Raw genomic sequence first — 15555 nt, 5'->3', positions numbered from 1 at the left:
TCTCACTCACACGCCCTCTCTCGCTCTCACTCACACACACGCCCTCTCTCGCTCTCACCCACTCACACGCTCTCTCTCGCTCTCACTCACTCACACGCCCTCTCTCGCTCTCACCCACTCACACGCCCTCTCTCGCTCTCACCCACTCACACGCTCTCTCTCGCTCTCACTCACTCACACGCCCTCTCTCGCTCTAACCCACTCACACGCCCTCTCTCGCTCTCACCCACTCACACGCCCTCTCTCGCTCTCACCCACTCACACGCCCTCTCTCACTCTCACCCACTCACACGCCCTCTCTCGCTCTCACCCACTCACACGCCCTCTCTCGCTCTCACCCACTCACACGCCCTCTCTCACTCTCACCCACTCACACGCCCTCTCTCGCTCTCACCCACTCACACGCCCTCTCTCACTCTCACCCACTCACGCGCTCTCTCGCTCTCACCCACTCACACGCCCTCTCTCGCTCTCACCCACTCACACGGCCTCTCGCGCCCTCACTCACCCACACGCCCTCACTCACACACATGTCCTCTCTCGCTCTCACCCACTCACACGCCCTCTCTCGCTCTCACTCACTCACACGCCCTCTCTCACTCACTCACACACACGCCCTCTCTCGCTCTCACTCACTCACACGCCCTCTCTCGCTCTCACTCACTCACACGCCCTCTCTCACTCACTCACACACACGCCCTCTCTCGCTCTCACCCACTCACACTCCCTCTCTCGCTCTCACTCACACACACTCCCTCTCTCGCTCTCACTCACACACACGCCCTTTCTCGCTCTCACCCACTCACACGCCCTCTCTCGCTCTCACTCACACACACGCCCTCTCTCGCTCTCACCCACTCACACGCCCTCTCTCGCTCTCACTCACCCACACGCCCTCTCTCGCTCTCACCCACTCACACGCTGTCTCTCGCTCTCACTCACTCACACGCTCTCTCTCACTCACACACACACACGCTCTCTCTCACTCTCACTCACTCACACGCTCTCTCTCACTCACACACACACACACGCCCTCTCTCACTCTCACTCACTCACACGCTCTCTCTCACTCTCACTCACACACACGCCCTCTCTCGCTCTCACGCACTCACACGCCCTCTCTCGCTCTCACGCACTCACACGCTCTCTCTCACTCACTCACACTCCCTCTCTTGCTCTCACTCACTCACACTCCCTCTCTCGCTCTCACTCACTCACACTCCCTCTCTCGCTCTCACTCACTCACACTCCCTCTCTCGCTCTCACTCACTCACACTCCCTCTCTCGCTCTCACTCACACACACGCTCTCTCTCGCTCTCACCCACTCACACTCCCTCTCTCGCTCTCACTCACTCACACGCCCTCTCTCACTCACTCACACAAACGCCCTCTCTCGCTCTCACCCACTCACACTCCCTCTCTCGCTCTCACCCACTGACATGGCCTCTCGCGCCCTCACTCACACACCCGCCCTCTCTCGCTCTCACTCACACACACGCTCTCTCTCGCTCTCACTCACTCACACGCTCTCTCTCGCTCTCACTCACCCACACGCTCTCTCTCGCTCTCACTCACTCACACGCTCGCTCTCACTCACACACACGCTCTCTCTCGCTCTCACTCACTCACACGCCCTCTCTCGCTCTCACTCACTCACACGCTCTCTCTCGCTCTCACTCACTCACACGCCCTCTCTCGCTCTCACTCACTCACACGCTCTCTCTCGCTCTCACTCACTCACACGCTCTCTCTCGCTCTCACTCACTCACACGCTCTCTCTCGCTCTCACTCACACACACGCCCTCTCTCGCTCTCACTCACACACACGCCCTCTCTCGCTCTCACCCACTCACACGCCCTCTCTCACTCACTCACACGCCCTCTCTCGCTCTCACCCACTCACACGGCCTCTCGCGCCCTCACTCACTCACACGCCCTCTCTCGCTCTCACTCACACACACGCCCTCTCTTGCTCTCACTCACTCACACACACGCCCTCTCTCACTCACTCACACGCTCTCTCTCGCTCTCACTCACTCACACACAGGCCCTCTCTCGCTCTCGCTCTCACTCTCACTCACACTCCCTCTCTCGCTCTCACTCACACACACTCCCTCTCTCGCTCTCACTCTCACTCACACGCCCTCTCTCGCTCTCACTCACACACACGCCCTCTCGCTCTCACTCACACACACGCCCTCACTCACACACACGCCTTCTCTCGCTCTCACTCACACGCCCTCTCGCGCCCTCACTCACACACACGCTCTCTCTCGCTCTCACTCACTCACACGGCCTCTCGCGCCCTCACTCTCACACACGCCCTCTCTCGCTCTCACTCACTCACACTCCCTCTCTCGCTCACACTCACACACACGCCCTCTCTCGCTCTCACTCACTCACACTCCCTCTCTCGCTCACACTCACTCACACGCCCTCTCTCGCTCTCACTCACACACACTCCCTCTCTCGCTCTCACTCACTCAAACTCCCTCTCTCGCACTCACTCACACACACGCCCTCTCTCGCCCTCACCCACTCACACGCCCTCTCTCGCCCTCACCCACTCACACGCACTCTCTCGCTCTCACTCACACACACGCCCTCTCTCGCTCTCACTCACACACACGCCCTCTCTCGCTCTCACCCACTCACACGCCCTCTCTCGCTCTCACCCACTCACACGCCCTCTCTCGCTCTCACTCACTCACACGCCCTCTCTCGCTCTCACTCACTCACACTCCCTCTCTCGCTCTCAGTCACACACACGCCCTCTCTCACTCTCACTCACTCACACGCCCTCTCTCGCTCTCACTCACACACACTCCCTCTCTCGCTCTCACTCACACACACTCCCTCTCTCGCTCTCACTCACACACACGCCCTTTCTCGCTCTCACCCACTCACACGCCCTCTCTCGCTCTCACTCACACACACACGCCCCTCTATCGCTCATCACCCCACTCACACGCCCTCTCTCGCTCTCACTCACCCACACGCCCTCTCTCGCTCTCACCCACTCACACGCCCTCTCTCGCTCTCACCCACTCACACGCTGTCTCTCGCTCTCACTCACTCACACGCTCTCTCTCACTCACACACACACACGCTCTCTCTCACTCTCACTCACTCACACGCTCTCTCTCACTCACACACACACACACGCCCTCTCTCACTCTCACTCACTCACACGCTCTCTCTCACTCTCACTCACACACACGCCCTCTCTCACTCTCACTCACTCACACGCTCTCTCACTCTCACTCACACACACGCCCTCTCTCGCTCTCACGCACTCACACGCCCTCTCACGCACTCACACGCCCTCTCTCACTCACTCACACTCCCTCTCTCGCTCTCACTCACTCACACGCCCTCTCTCGCTCTCACTCACTCACACTCCCTCTCTCGCTCTCACTCACTCACACTCCCTCTCTCACTCTCACTCACACACACGCTCTCTCTCGCTCTCACCCACTCACACGCCCTCTCTCGCTCTCACTCACACACACGCTCTCTCTCGCTCTCACCCACTCACACTCCCTCTCTCGCTCTCACTCACACACACGCTCTCTCTCGCTCTCACCCACTCACACGCCCTCTCTCACTCACACACACGCTCTCTCTCGCTCTCACCCACTCACACGCCCTCTCTCGCGCCCTCACTCACTCACATGCCCTCTCTCACTCACACACACACACGCCCTCTCTCACTCTCACTCACACACACGCCCACTCTCAGTCACTCACACTCCCTCTCTCACTCTCACTCACACACACGCTCTCTCTCGCTCTCACTCACTCACACGCTCTCTCACTCACACACACACACACGCCCTCTCTCGCTCTCACTCACACACGCCCTCTCTCGCTCACACTCACACACACTCCCTCTCTCGCTCTCACTCACTCACACGCTCTCTCTCGCTCTCACTCACTCACACGCTCTCTCTCACTCACACACACACACACGCTCTCTCTCGCTCTCACTCACTCCCACGCTCTCTCTCGCTCTCACTCACTCACACGCTCTCTCTCGCTCTCACCCACTCACACGCTCTCTCTCAGTCTCACTCACCCACACGCCCTCTCTCACTCTCACTCACACACACGCCCACTCTCAGTCACTCACACTCCCTCTCTCACTCTCACTCACTCACACGCCCTCTCTCGCTCTCACTCACTCACACGCTCGCTCTCACTCACACACACGCCCACTCTCACTCTCACTCACTCACTCACACGCTCGCTCTCACTCACACACACGCCCTCTCTCGCTCTCACTCACTCACACGCTCTCTCTCTCGCTCTCTCACTCACTCACACGCTCGCTCTCACTCACACACACGCCCACTCTCACTCTCACTCACTCACACACTCTCTCGCTCTCACCCACTCACACGCCCTCTCTCGCTCTCACTCACTCACACTCTCTCTCTCACTCACACACACACACACACACGCTCTCTCTCGCTCTCACTCACTCACACGTTCTCTCTCACTCACACACACACACACACTCTCTCTCGCTCTCACTCACTCCCACGCCCTCTCTCACTCTCACTCACACTCCCCCTCTCACTCTCACTCACACACACGCCCTCTCTCGCTCTCACGCACTCACACGCCCTCTCTCACTCACTCACACTCCCTCTCTTGCTCTCACTCACTCACACTCCCTCTCTCGCTCTCACTCACTCACACTCCCTCTCTCGCTCTCACTCACTCACACTCCCTCTCTCACTCACTCACTCACACTCCCTCTCTCGCTCTCACTCACTCACACTCCCTCTCTCGCTCTCACTCACTCACACTCCCTCTCTCGCTCTCACTCACTCACACTCCCTCTCTCGCTCTCACTCACACACACGCCCTCTCTTGCTCTCACTCACCCACACGCCCTCTCTCGCTCTCACTCACCCACACGCCCTCTCTCACTCTCACTCACACACACGCCCACTCTCAGTCACTCACACTCCCTCTCTCACTCTCACTCACTCACACGCCCTCTCTCGCTCTCACTCACTCACACGCTCGCTCTCACTCACACACACGCCCACTCTCACTCTCACTCACTCACACGCTCTCTCTCGCTCTCTCACTCACTCACACGCTCGCTCTCACTCACACACGCGCCCTCTCTCACTCTCACTCACTCACACGCTCGCTCTCACTCACACACACGCCCTCTCTCGCTCTCACTCACTCACACGCTCTCTCTCGCTCTCTCACTCACTCACACGCTCGCTCTCACTCACACACACGCCCACTCTCGCTCTCACTCACCCACACGCCCTCTCTCACTCTCACTCACACACACGCCCACTCTCAGTCACTCACACTCCCTCTCTCACTCTCACTCACTCACACGCCCTCTCTCGCTCTCACTCACTCACACGCTCGCTCTCACTCACACACACGCCCACTCTCACTCTCACTCACTCACACGCTCTCTCTCGCTCTCTCACTCACTCACACGCTCGCTCTCACTCACACACGCGCCCTCTCTCACTCTCACTCACTCACACGCTCGCTCTCACTCACACACACGCCCTCTCTCGCTCTCACTCACTCACACGCTCTCTCTCGCTCTCTCACTCACTCACACGCTCGCTCTCACTCACACACACGCCCACTCTCACTCTCACTCACTCACACACTCTCTCGCTCTCGCTCACACGCCCTCTCTCGCTCTCACTCACCCACACGCCCTCTCTCGCTCTCACTCACACACACGTCCTTTCTCTCTCACTTACACACTCTTGCTCTCACACACACACACCCTCTCATACACACCCTCGCTCTCACTCACAGACACACACCCTCTCTCTCTCTCTTTCTCAAACACACGCACATACACAACCCATCCCCTGGAGTGGCGATGGTGGCCACCAGCTCTCTCGGGTTCCACCCCTCTGAAGAGGCCGCGTCTCTCAGCCAGCACCCGGAACAGGACGGCAGGGCTGTGCATGTGCCGCCGACAGGTGAGCCAGGGCCCTCCAGTCCCTGAGCCCAGAGGACACCCGCCAGGGGCATCGAAGACCACTGGCCGAGGTAAGAAGCTGGCTGACTCCAAATCAGGGGCGGGATTCTCCCCTACCCGGCGTGACGGAGGGTCCCGGAGTATGGGAGTGGCGCCAACCACTCAGGGGTCGGGCCTCCCCGGGGAGAATTCCCAGCCCCGCGCCGGAGCGGTTGGCACCAGAAGACTGGCGCAAAAAACCGGCGCCCCCGGCAGCAGGGCTGCCCGAAAGGCTTTCGCCAGTCGGCGCATGCGCCGGCAGCTGGCCGCTGACGTCACTGCCGGCGCATGCGCGATGTGGGTTTCTCTTCCGCTTCCGCCATGGTGGCGGCCGCGGCGGAAAATAGTGCACCCAGGGCACTGGCCCGGAGTCTGAGCGGGGGGCCCCGATCGCGGGCCAGGCCACCGTGGGGGCACCCCTGGGGTTCGATCGCCCCCCCCCCCCCCCCCCCCCCCCCCCAGGACCCCGGGGCCCGCTCGCGTCGCTGATCCCGCCGTTCCAGAGGTGGCTCAAACCTCGGCGGCGGGAGAGGCCTCCCAGCGGCGGGACTTCGGCCCATCTGGGCCGGAGAATCACTGCAGGGGTCTCTCCGATCGGAGTGCCGAGATTCCCACCACCGCCACTTCCCGGGTGGCGGAGAATCTCTGCCACGGCGGGGGTGGGATTTTAGGCGGCCCCAGGCGATTCTCCGACCCTGCTGGGGGTCGGAGAATTTCGCCCCAGATATCCATCCTGGGGACACACCTAGACATAGTGATGCAGCTAGGAAGGTGAGGCACATCAAGGATCACTGAGGGCACGGGGGGAGGGGCTGGGGGGAGGGGGAGATCAGGAGAGCGGGGATTTGTTAGACACAATAAACACCATTGTGCGCAACTAGTATGATGCCTCTGTCACTTCCTTCCGCAATACTGGCTGACCTCCGAACCCTTGGCCCATTTATGGCGAGATCCCAATTTTGCCTAGGGGAGCGGGCCGGTTGCATTGCAAACTGTTTGGCGCCTGGTGTGTTTCTCGTTTTCGGCCTCTCCCGCCATTCACGAGAGTGGAACGAGGTCGGAGTATCGCGCCTATAAATCTTTCTGTTAAATTCCATGCACTGTGTGCAGTTTCAGCCTCCATATTTAAGAAAATATATACTTACATTGGAGGTAGTACAGCGAAGGTTCGCTAAATTGGTCCCTAGGGTGTGGGGGTTGTCTTATGATGAGAGGCTGAATAAATTGGATTTTCATTCGTTTTATGTCCAAAGAATGTGTGGCGATCTCGTGGAAACATAGAAGACTCTGAAGTAGCTTGATAAGGTAGACACTAAACGATTGTTTCTGCTGGTCAAGAAATCTAATCATGGGCAGAGTCTCGGGATGAGGGGATGAGGAGAAATAACTTCAGTGAAAGGGCTGTGAAACGTTGGAATTCTCTACAATCGAGGGTGGACTCTCCTATTGTTGTATACGTTTAAGATTGGGAGAGTCAGATTTTTAATCTCTCGAAAAATCGAGGGAAATGGAGAGCAGGCAGGAAAGTGACATTATAGCACAAGATCAGCCATGAATGGACTGAGCAGACCATTCGGTCCACTGCTGCTTTTTCTTGTCTCCTTGTTCCAATTCGTGGGAATGTGTTTGAGGTGATGGGATTAGGTTTGGACGGTGTTTTGATCTGATTTTTTTCTCCTGTGGGGCTGTTCAAATTTTCTGCCCAATTTCTAACCTTGATTCATAGACTGATTAATTCATCTTTGCTGACTGTGAGCTGCTATTCTTTAGTTTCCGATGATTCAGCACCCACTAAACATACAAAGTTCTAAGACTGGATCTGGCATTTTCAGTACAATGAGTGGGAGGTGCTGTATTTACAATATTGCTCAGCATTAAGAGACACTGTGACATTGTGCCAAACTCTTGTTTTCTGATTGTGCCCCCTCTCTCTCATCAGAGGTCCCTCCACACAGATACGCATTAAGAACATTTTGCGCAGGGTACAAACAAGATGCCTGTGAACGCTGCTCTTTTAAGATGTATGTTTGCAGTCACACGTCAGTCTTAAAGGAGCCGTGCAGAGCAACAAGCCAGCTATGGGGGGGGGGGGGGTTGTTCTTTGTGATTTCTGTGAATTCAAGTCTTTCCAGTTTGGTAGATTACCATTTTGTCTGTACTGGGATGATTGTTGTGCTGTTTGGGGTGGGGGGGGGGGGGGGGGGGGGTGTTGGCACCTGGGGAGATGGGGAGATTATGTAATTCCTGCTCACTGGTGCGGAGCTGATCTGGTTTTGTTGAGGGGTTCCTGGCTGACGAATGCTGGGTTTGGATGGTGCACAATGAATTGAATGAGTGACTTTAATGTAAAATTATGCCTGCTTTTACCTTCAGCTGCAATACGAGATCTTGACCATTCTGTTTTTATCCTATAATTAATTTATTCCAATTGATGGGTTATATTTGAATGCTATCCATCAGTTGCAGTCTATTTAAAAACTTGTAATAGTCTTCTATTTATTCAATACCTGATCATTGTTTGTGGTTGGTTAACTAATAAAATACATGTGAAACATTCTCTTAATAATGTGCGTGGGATAATGAGGCTGAATAGTTTAAAAACTGGAAATAGTATAATGTTTCAGATAAAACTTGCCTTTTGCAGATGCTGTTGGATCTGTTACGTGCTTCCACAACATTATTACAAAGCTGGACATATTCTCTTGTCACATTATTCTAAATGTTATTAATACAGTGCAGTGTTGAATAGCAACTGATTCACCTCAGCATCATTACCTGATGCACGATGGATCTGTGCTGTCACTCCACAACACGGTTCAGCAATATTTTAGAGTATAATATTTTAAATTTTCACTAACTCCCTATCCGAAGAGGCAGCAAGGTGGCACAGTGGTTAGCGCTGCTGCCTCACGGTGCCGAGACCCGGGTTTGATTCCAGCCCTGGGTCACTGCCCGTGTGGAGTTTGCACATTCTCCCCATGTCTGCGTGGGCCTCACCCTCACAACCCAAAAGACGCGCAGGGTAGGTGGATTGGCCACGCTAAATTGCCCCTTAATTGGAAAATAAATAAATTGGATTCTTTAAATTTATAGAAAGAAAACCTCTCCATCTTTAACCTCCACTGAAACCTTTCAAATCTGTTGTCGAACATGTACTAATTTTCATGCATGTCCTTAATTTTCCACCATTGGTAGCCATGCCTTTAGTTGCTTAGGCTCCCAGTTCTGAAATTCCTTCCCTAACTCTGTCTGCCTCTTTTTGTCCCTCTCCTCCTTTAAGATGCTCCTTAAAATCTACTTCTTTGACCAAGGTTTTGGCCACCCATCCTAATATATCCTTACGCGAATAGGTTTCTCCTCGTTTAATGCTTTTGAGAAGAACCGTGGGATGTTTTACAACTTTTAAAGAGGCCATGTATACAATCTGTTGTTGGCCAAGCAGCAGTTTACTCATAATGCTAATTAGCTCATAAGAAAGAATGTTGTCAACAGGCTTTAGGTGAAAGCACTAGTTTTGCGAGTATGGTACTTTAGGCTTGGTTTGACTTTCACATCTTTAGAATATGACACAGCACTTGTCCAGTAAAATGAACCTAATGCCACTTTGTTAATTGTCTAATGTTTACAAATGATTTAACTGTCAGCATATTTAAATTTCCCTCGAGCAGTTGCTGGGTCTTGAAATGATTTAAATAACTAATAATCTAAATCGAAAGTAGCTGCCAGTCATATATATAAAGCTGAATCAAGCAACACATTATATTTGAAATGTACGGCTTGATTCTTCCCTCAAGTACATTTACACAGAAGTAACTGAACAAGACAGTGGAACATTTGTATTGAGTTAAGTGCAGACATAATAACTGGCTGGAGCTGTTCTATACTGCAACTTGAGTGAAGAGGCTGCCAGCAAGGCCAAATACTTTATTTCATCATATCACTGTAAACAGTAAATTTTATCCTTCCCTCTGTCTCGACAGTTCACGTACAGCAGTACTAGAGGAGTAATGTAAAATTACCCCATTCTTTTTATATTTTTGTAATTCTTTCTGAGCACTATTTGTGGCTGTCTATATACCACGATAACTACAAATAGTGAACTGAATTAACGGCAGCAGTGTGGCTGATTGTGTTGTTTCACATGCTGCTTGCAGTGATTTCTCAATGAAAGCTTACACAGAGCTTTTGAATTCTTCTTTCAATATTTTATTACTGCAATAGGATTGCTTTCCTCCTGCAACATAAACATTTTTCAGCTTCTGATTACTCGTAATTGTTATACCCATGGACTAAAATATCTAATTTGCCACAAATGGGAGTGAAGCTTACATGACGCATCCCCCATATTCTTGCTGTTTAGCCAACTCAGAGCCCTGACATCTGCTGGCACTGCACGTGAAGCATTTGCATCAAGCTGTAAGATGTATCTAAATTTTTGTCAGATTTAGGAGTTGGCCGCTAAGGATCAGACATCATCTCATGACTTCGATGAGCATCAAAAGATACAGAGAAATAAGTTCTTGAATTGGATACAAAGGTAGACGTTGTCGAGTAGTTCTCCACAATGCAGTTTAATGTCTGGAAACATTGATGCAGCAGTCTTGAAGGAGATTATGAGCAGTTTATGGGAGCCTACCTTTTTTTTAAAAAAGCCAAGGGCAACTTACATATGTTTGGGCACTTCTTGCCTGGTGCAGAATTCTATTGTTTACTGTTATATCAGGGTTTGGTTAATTATTACCCAGGGCTTTCACTGGAGTTTTGTTGGTGTCCTTCACAGCCAGGTAAGTGTATGGCCACTGCTTTATTGAATGGTTAAGGCATTTCTTTCCTTTCATCTGAGTAAATGAATATCGCTTGTGTTGAAGTGTCCCTTTTTTTGTGAACACTTTTAGCCCTGTCATATGAAATAGTTTGATTTCTTGGTATATCAGAATCATCTAACTTTAAAGTTATACTTCTTAAAGGTCTGCCTCTAAGTCTGACTTGGTTTAGTATTTTGCTTTTGAAGTGAAATTCAGTGGGTACTGTAATTTTGGATCGAATTACTAATAGTACTAAACAGAGTGTGCTGTCTGTTTTGCATAAAATATGTTTCAACTTCTGTATATTTCAGATTTCACTAGCGTACCAGATGTGCCAGCTCTAACTAGAAGTGTCACTACAGACTGTGTGGAATCATTGCATCAGACTGAAAATACTGAATCATTTTTAAAGGTAAGTGATGAAATTCAATGATTGCTTTGTTTGCCACCATGTGAGTTACATTCTCAACTAAACTCTGCAGTGGATTAGGATGTTTTTCGTCGGCTGCAATATTATTTTGATAGGTTCGAGATATCTTTGAATCAAGTTATTAGAAGGGCGGTTCCAAAATGTACAGTATGTTTCGAGGCAGAAAAATTGCTTGTGAAATTGGAAGTGATTTAATCGAAAATTTTCTAAGTGTCATTTTGGGCGCAATTGTCAGGGTGTTTCCAGACCGCCACGTTGGCTAGATCGAGCCCCTGTTTAATGGCACTCGGTGCCGGAAATGAGCCCCCATGAGCTTCTCACCATTACTGGCTGTCTGCCGTCTGATTCGCCAGACTCGCGCCTCAGTGTCTCGCCGCTAACAAGAGGGAGCTGTTTTTAAAGGCTCCCTTTACATGCAGCACTCACCACACCAGCAACAAAAGCATCAGCAGTCTGCAAAAGCATTTCATCAACATTGTCATCAGATGGCCTATTTGGATGAATGTTGCGCACCAGATCCTGCAGCGTCTTGTTGCCTCAAACCGCATTGCCTTCTGGACTCATGCGTCCCCCTGAGCCCGGTGTTCTGGGACCCAGGTATCTTATCAAAAATTGTCCTTCTTTCCAGCTCCAGGAAAGGAAGGAAACAGCAACAGCAGCCTCCAGTCATCTGCAGCCACCAGCAGGAGCAAGCAGCAAACACAACCGTCAAATAATTTTGTTTATTGACAGTATCAAAATAAAGACGACAATATAGTGAGGACAGAATCACTTGGCACCCAGAACCCCCCCCCCCCCCCCCCCGCCCCCCTAAACCTACATCAGCTGAAAGGCCAGCCAACCCAACCCAGCGGAAAAGATCACCCCCAACACTGAGCATGGTGGAGGAGAGAGATAAAATCACTCCACCTCTCCCAAGAGGGGCACAGTTCAGTCCGACACATTATAAATCAAATCAAACATAGAGCAATCACCGAAGGAAAACACAAAACAGGCAGGAAGACAACAAAGACATCAGCCATACACCAAGGACAAAAACCAACATCAGCAGGAGGATGCTAAGAAGCGACTCGATCCACTGGAAAAGGACATCCAACAGGAAGAAAGAGCGAATGCCCCACCCCTCACCAGCACCGGTAATGTGCACCGAAAGAAAACAGGAAACAGGCAGGAACATAACGAAGACACTACTGCACAGCAAACACAAATTCGAGACAAAGAACAAAATGGATACAAAACTGTCAGCTGCCAAGTAGGTACATGCTCTCCCTCCCCGCCCCCCCCAGCAACGGCAAACCTATATTGGTGGCAAGGCGCCCAATGCATGTACAGGAAAGCATGTGTGTGTTTAACATCAGTCCATGCACATCGGCGAGAGTGTGCATGCACAAAGAGTATAGGCGGGAATGACTGCGCATGTGTGCCAGTTAGCGTGCGTGAGAGTGAGCAGCACAGATTACAGGAAAAGGTCTTGCCAACACGGGCACAGTGGGAGGAGGAGCGCGAACATCCCACCCCATCTCCAGCACTGGTAATTTGTCAGTCCAGGCCGTAGAAGCGAGAGGGGTCGCAGCAGACAAGCACGCAGACCCCCCCCCCCCCCCCCCCCCGGACTAACATGGACTAAACAAAGTACAAAAGAAAACCAAGGAACACCAGCAACCAGCATAGCACCAATAATGGGAGCAGCAAGATGGCCACTAAACATAAAACATCACCGGTTGTCCATAAAAGTATCTCGGCACAACTTCTGGGCTACGCAGTCGAGCTGGGCCAGGTCACCACCCATCCTCACCTGCAGTATCAGCGTCTGATCTTCCATTGCCACAGGAATACGGGGCATTAACAAGTGACCCAGGGGCTCAGAACCGAATACACAGCCAAAAAGCAAAACAGACCTTCAAAAACATCCACAGACTGCTCGAGCAAGCCCTCCTGCAACCTCAGCCCAGTAGTATGCCCGTCAAAGTCCTCCCCTTATTGCACTCCAGGTAAAAGGCAACTACCTTCTTTCTTCCTTCCCTGCATCCAGAAAGCAGCAAGTAAACCCAAGGGGAAGAGGCAGCAGGCAAGCAGAAAAGGCAGCAACAAGCAGCAAACAAACTCTCAGCTACAGCAGCCTCCAGGCACTTGCAAGTCACCAGCAGGAGCAAGCAGCAAACACAACCTGGAGCTGGGAAATGCTCTCACAACTAACAATATTATCAGCTGTGAATCTAAAGGCTGCTCACAGTCAAAGGGAGTTAAAGTGACCTTCAGCATAGAACCAAGAACAGGATTCTGTCCTCGAAGTGTTTGGTAGGACAGACAGGCTGCAGTTGTAATTGTCTCTGTTATAGGTATCCATGATTTCTAAAGATGGATTGAAGGCCTCACAGAAGAAAAGCCTCTCAACATCCCCCCCCCCCCCAAAAACCTGGAACGCTGCAGACACCTGACCGAACCCAACCTCTCGAGGAGTCCTTCACACCCTGCCCCTGAGCCCTGGGGTAGCAACTTCAGTGACCTTGAGTTGTATGGCCAAAAGTCAAAATGACTTCTCACCTCCTCAGTTCCCCTCAGCGGCCTTGGCGCCAGCTTCACATTTTTTAAAAGGAGTACTAAACGATGCCCGCGTGATTTCTCGCTGGGTAGCCGGCTAATTCCTGTGAGACCATTACATTCAATTTCAATCTCTCTAATGAGATGGAAATTAAAGTCAAATTGGGATCAACAATATCCTCGCCATATTTGGGCAAGACCCGGAACTCTCCATCGGGAGCGGGCCGGTTAGATGGTGAACGGGCGGGAATCTCGATTTTGACTTTTCCGGCTATTTCTCTGGCGCATCAAGAACCACGCCAGGCATATCGCGGTGGTTAAATCGCGCCCATTGTAAATTTCTGGTTGTATTTTTACTGAGATTCCAAAAAGAAGCAATGAAAAGCTTACAATTTCATTTTCATCCTGAAATTCATTAAAATTAATTAATGTACTCATTACTGTGTTTAATACCTATCTGGCTTTTCAATCGCCTTTTGATTTAACATTGTTTTCAAAACCCAACGTTTAGTTTGAAGCTCATTTATAGCAAACCCAACGTGTTTATGAGACTATTTATCCCTTTTGCAAGGATTGCACTCATTCTTAGTTTTGTTTTGAAATGGCACGGTGGCGCAGTGGTTAGCACTGTTGCCTCACGGCGCCGATGGCCCAGGTTCAATCACTGCCCGGGTCACGGTCTGTGTGGAGTTTGCACGTTCTCCCCGTGTCTGCGTGGGTCTCACCCCCACAACCCCAAAGGATATGCAGGTTAGGTGAATTGGCCACGCTAAATTTCCCCTTGATTGGGGAAAAAAAAGAATTGGATACTGTAAATTAATTTTTAAAAAGTTTTGCTTTGAAAAGGATTCTGAATGCAAATCGTTCTAATCCTTTTTGGTGCATGTAGTTGTGTTTTTGTGTCTGCTTTCTCTTTTCCACAAACCAACCCAAGAAGGCATTGATTCCTTACTGGAGTAGCTTGGTGCACCTCAGTATCTCAACAAAGTGGCCAATATTTAAATCTCTGATTTGGTGTTAGACTATTCAGTTTTACAGGGCGTTGCATCCAACCCCAACCCCAGCTTCAACAGGTGTCGGTGGCTAGCAATCTAGCAGGAATCTTGGTTGTTCAGTTCCCAGTCGCTAATAATCCAGGATTTTGTGACTTGCTTGCAGTTTGCTAGGTGCATTCCAGCGTCCGAGATGGTCCAAGTGACTCAGTTACTTCCAAGTTAATCAATCTGCCTATCTTCCTCTCTCCTTCCCCACCTAGTGAGTCTGGTTGCATTGTAGCCCAACACAGAACAGTTTGCAGGGACCATTGAAGATTAGAAGAGAATACAAACTGGATTTAATAGACTGGGCTGAACAATGAAAGTACAACCTAAGTAATAATTTACCCCAGTGTACTTGCAAATGACCACCGGTTATTTTCCCTGCATTGTTCCAATTTAACTTTTAGTTGTGCAGGCAATGTATTTATTTGGTTAGCTAATAATATTTATATTGCTATGTTGGTTTAAGCAATTACGATTGGAGTTTTGTGCTAAATAGGATGAAATGTCGAGCATTGAACTGTTTAAATTAAGTTGTTGGATCTTTGTTGAATGAAATTGTGTATTTTACTCAATTTTTAAATAATTGGTGAGCAAAACCAGGACGAATAATAATTTCTGCCACAAACCAGCAGAATGAAACATTTAAAGATAGATTTTGTAAGGTTATCCCCAGTTAATGATGACTATTTAAAAAGAGACCGTGCAATCCCCACCTG

General features: G+C 50.9%; 1 protein-coding gene across 2 annotated transcripts in view; it reads left to right on the top strand.

Annotated features, from left to right (window-relative positions):
• The window catches only part of tiam2a (TIAM Rac1 associated GEF 2a), a 461217-nt gene that overhangs the window by 323997 nt on the left and 121665 nt on the right, over window positions 1-15555 (top strand). For both annotated transcript variants that reach the window (XM_038808441.1, XM_038808437.1), the window contains one exon: window positions 11140-11240. In XM_038808441.1, the coding sequence (XP_038664369.1) occupies window positions 11140-11240 (101 nt within the window). The remainder of the gene's footprint in view (window positions 1-11139; window positions 11241-15555) is intronic.

This window comes from Scyliorhinus canicula, chromosome 1 (genome assembly GCF_902713615.1).
Source record: "Scyliorhinus canicula chromosome 1, sScyCan1.1, whole genome shotgun sequence".
NCBI lineage: Eukaryota > Metazoa > Chordata > Chondrichthyes > Carcharhiniformes > Scyliorhinidae > Scyliorhinus > Scyliorhinus canicula.
The sequence above is the reverse complement of the archived record's forward strand: the minus strand, read 5'-3'. Positions and strand labels throughout refer to the sequence as shown.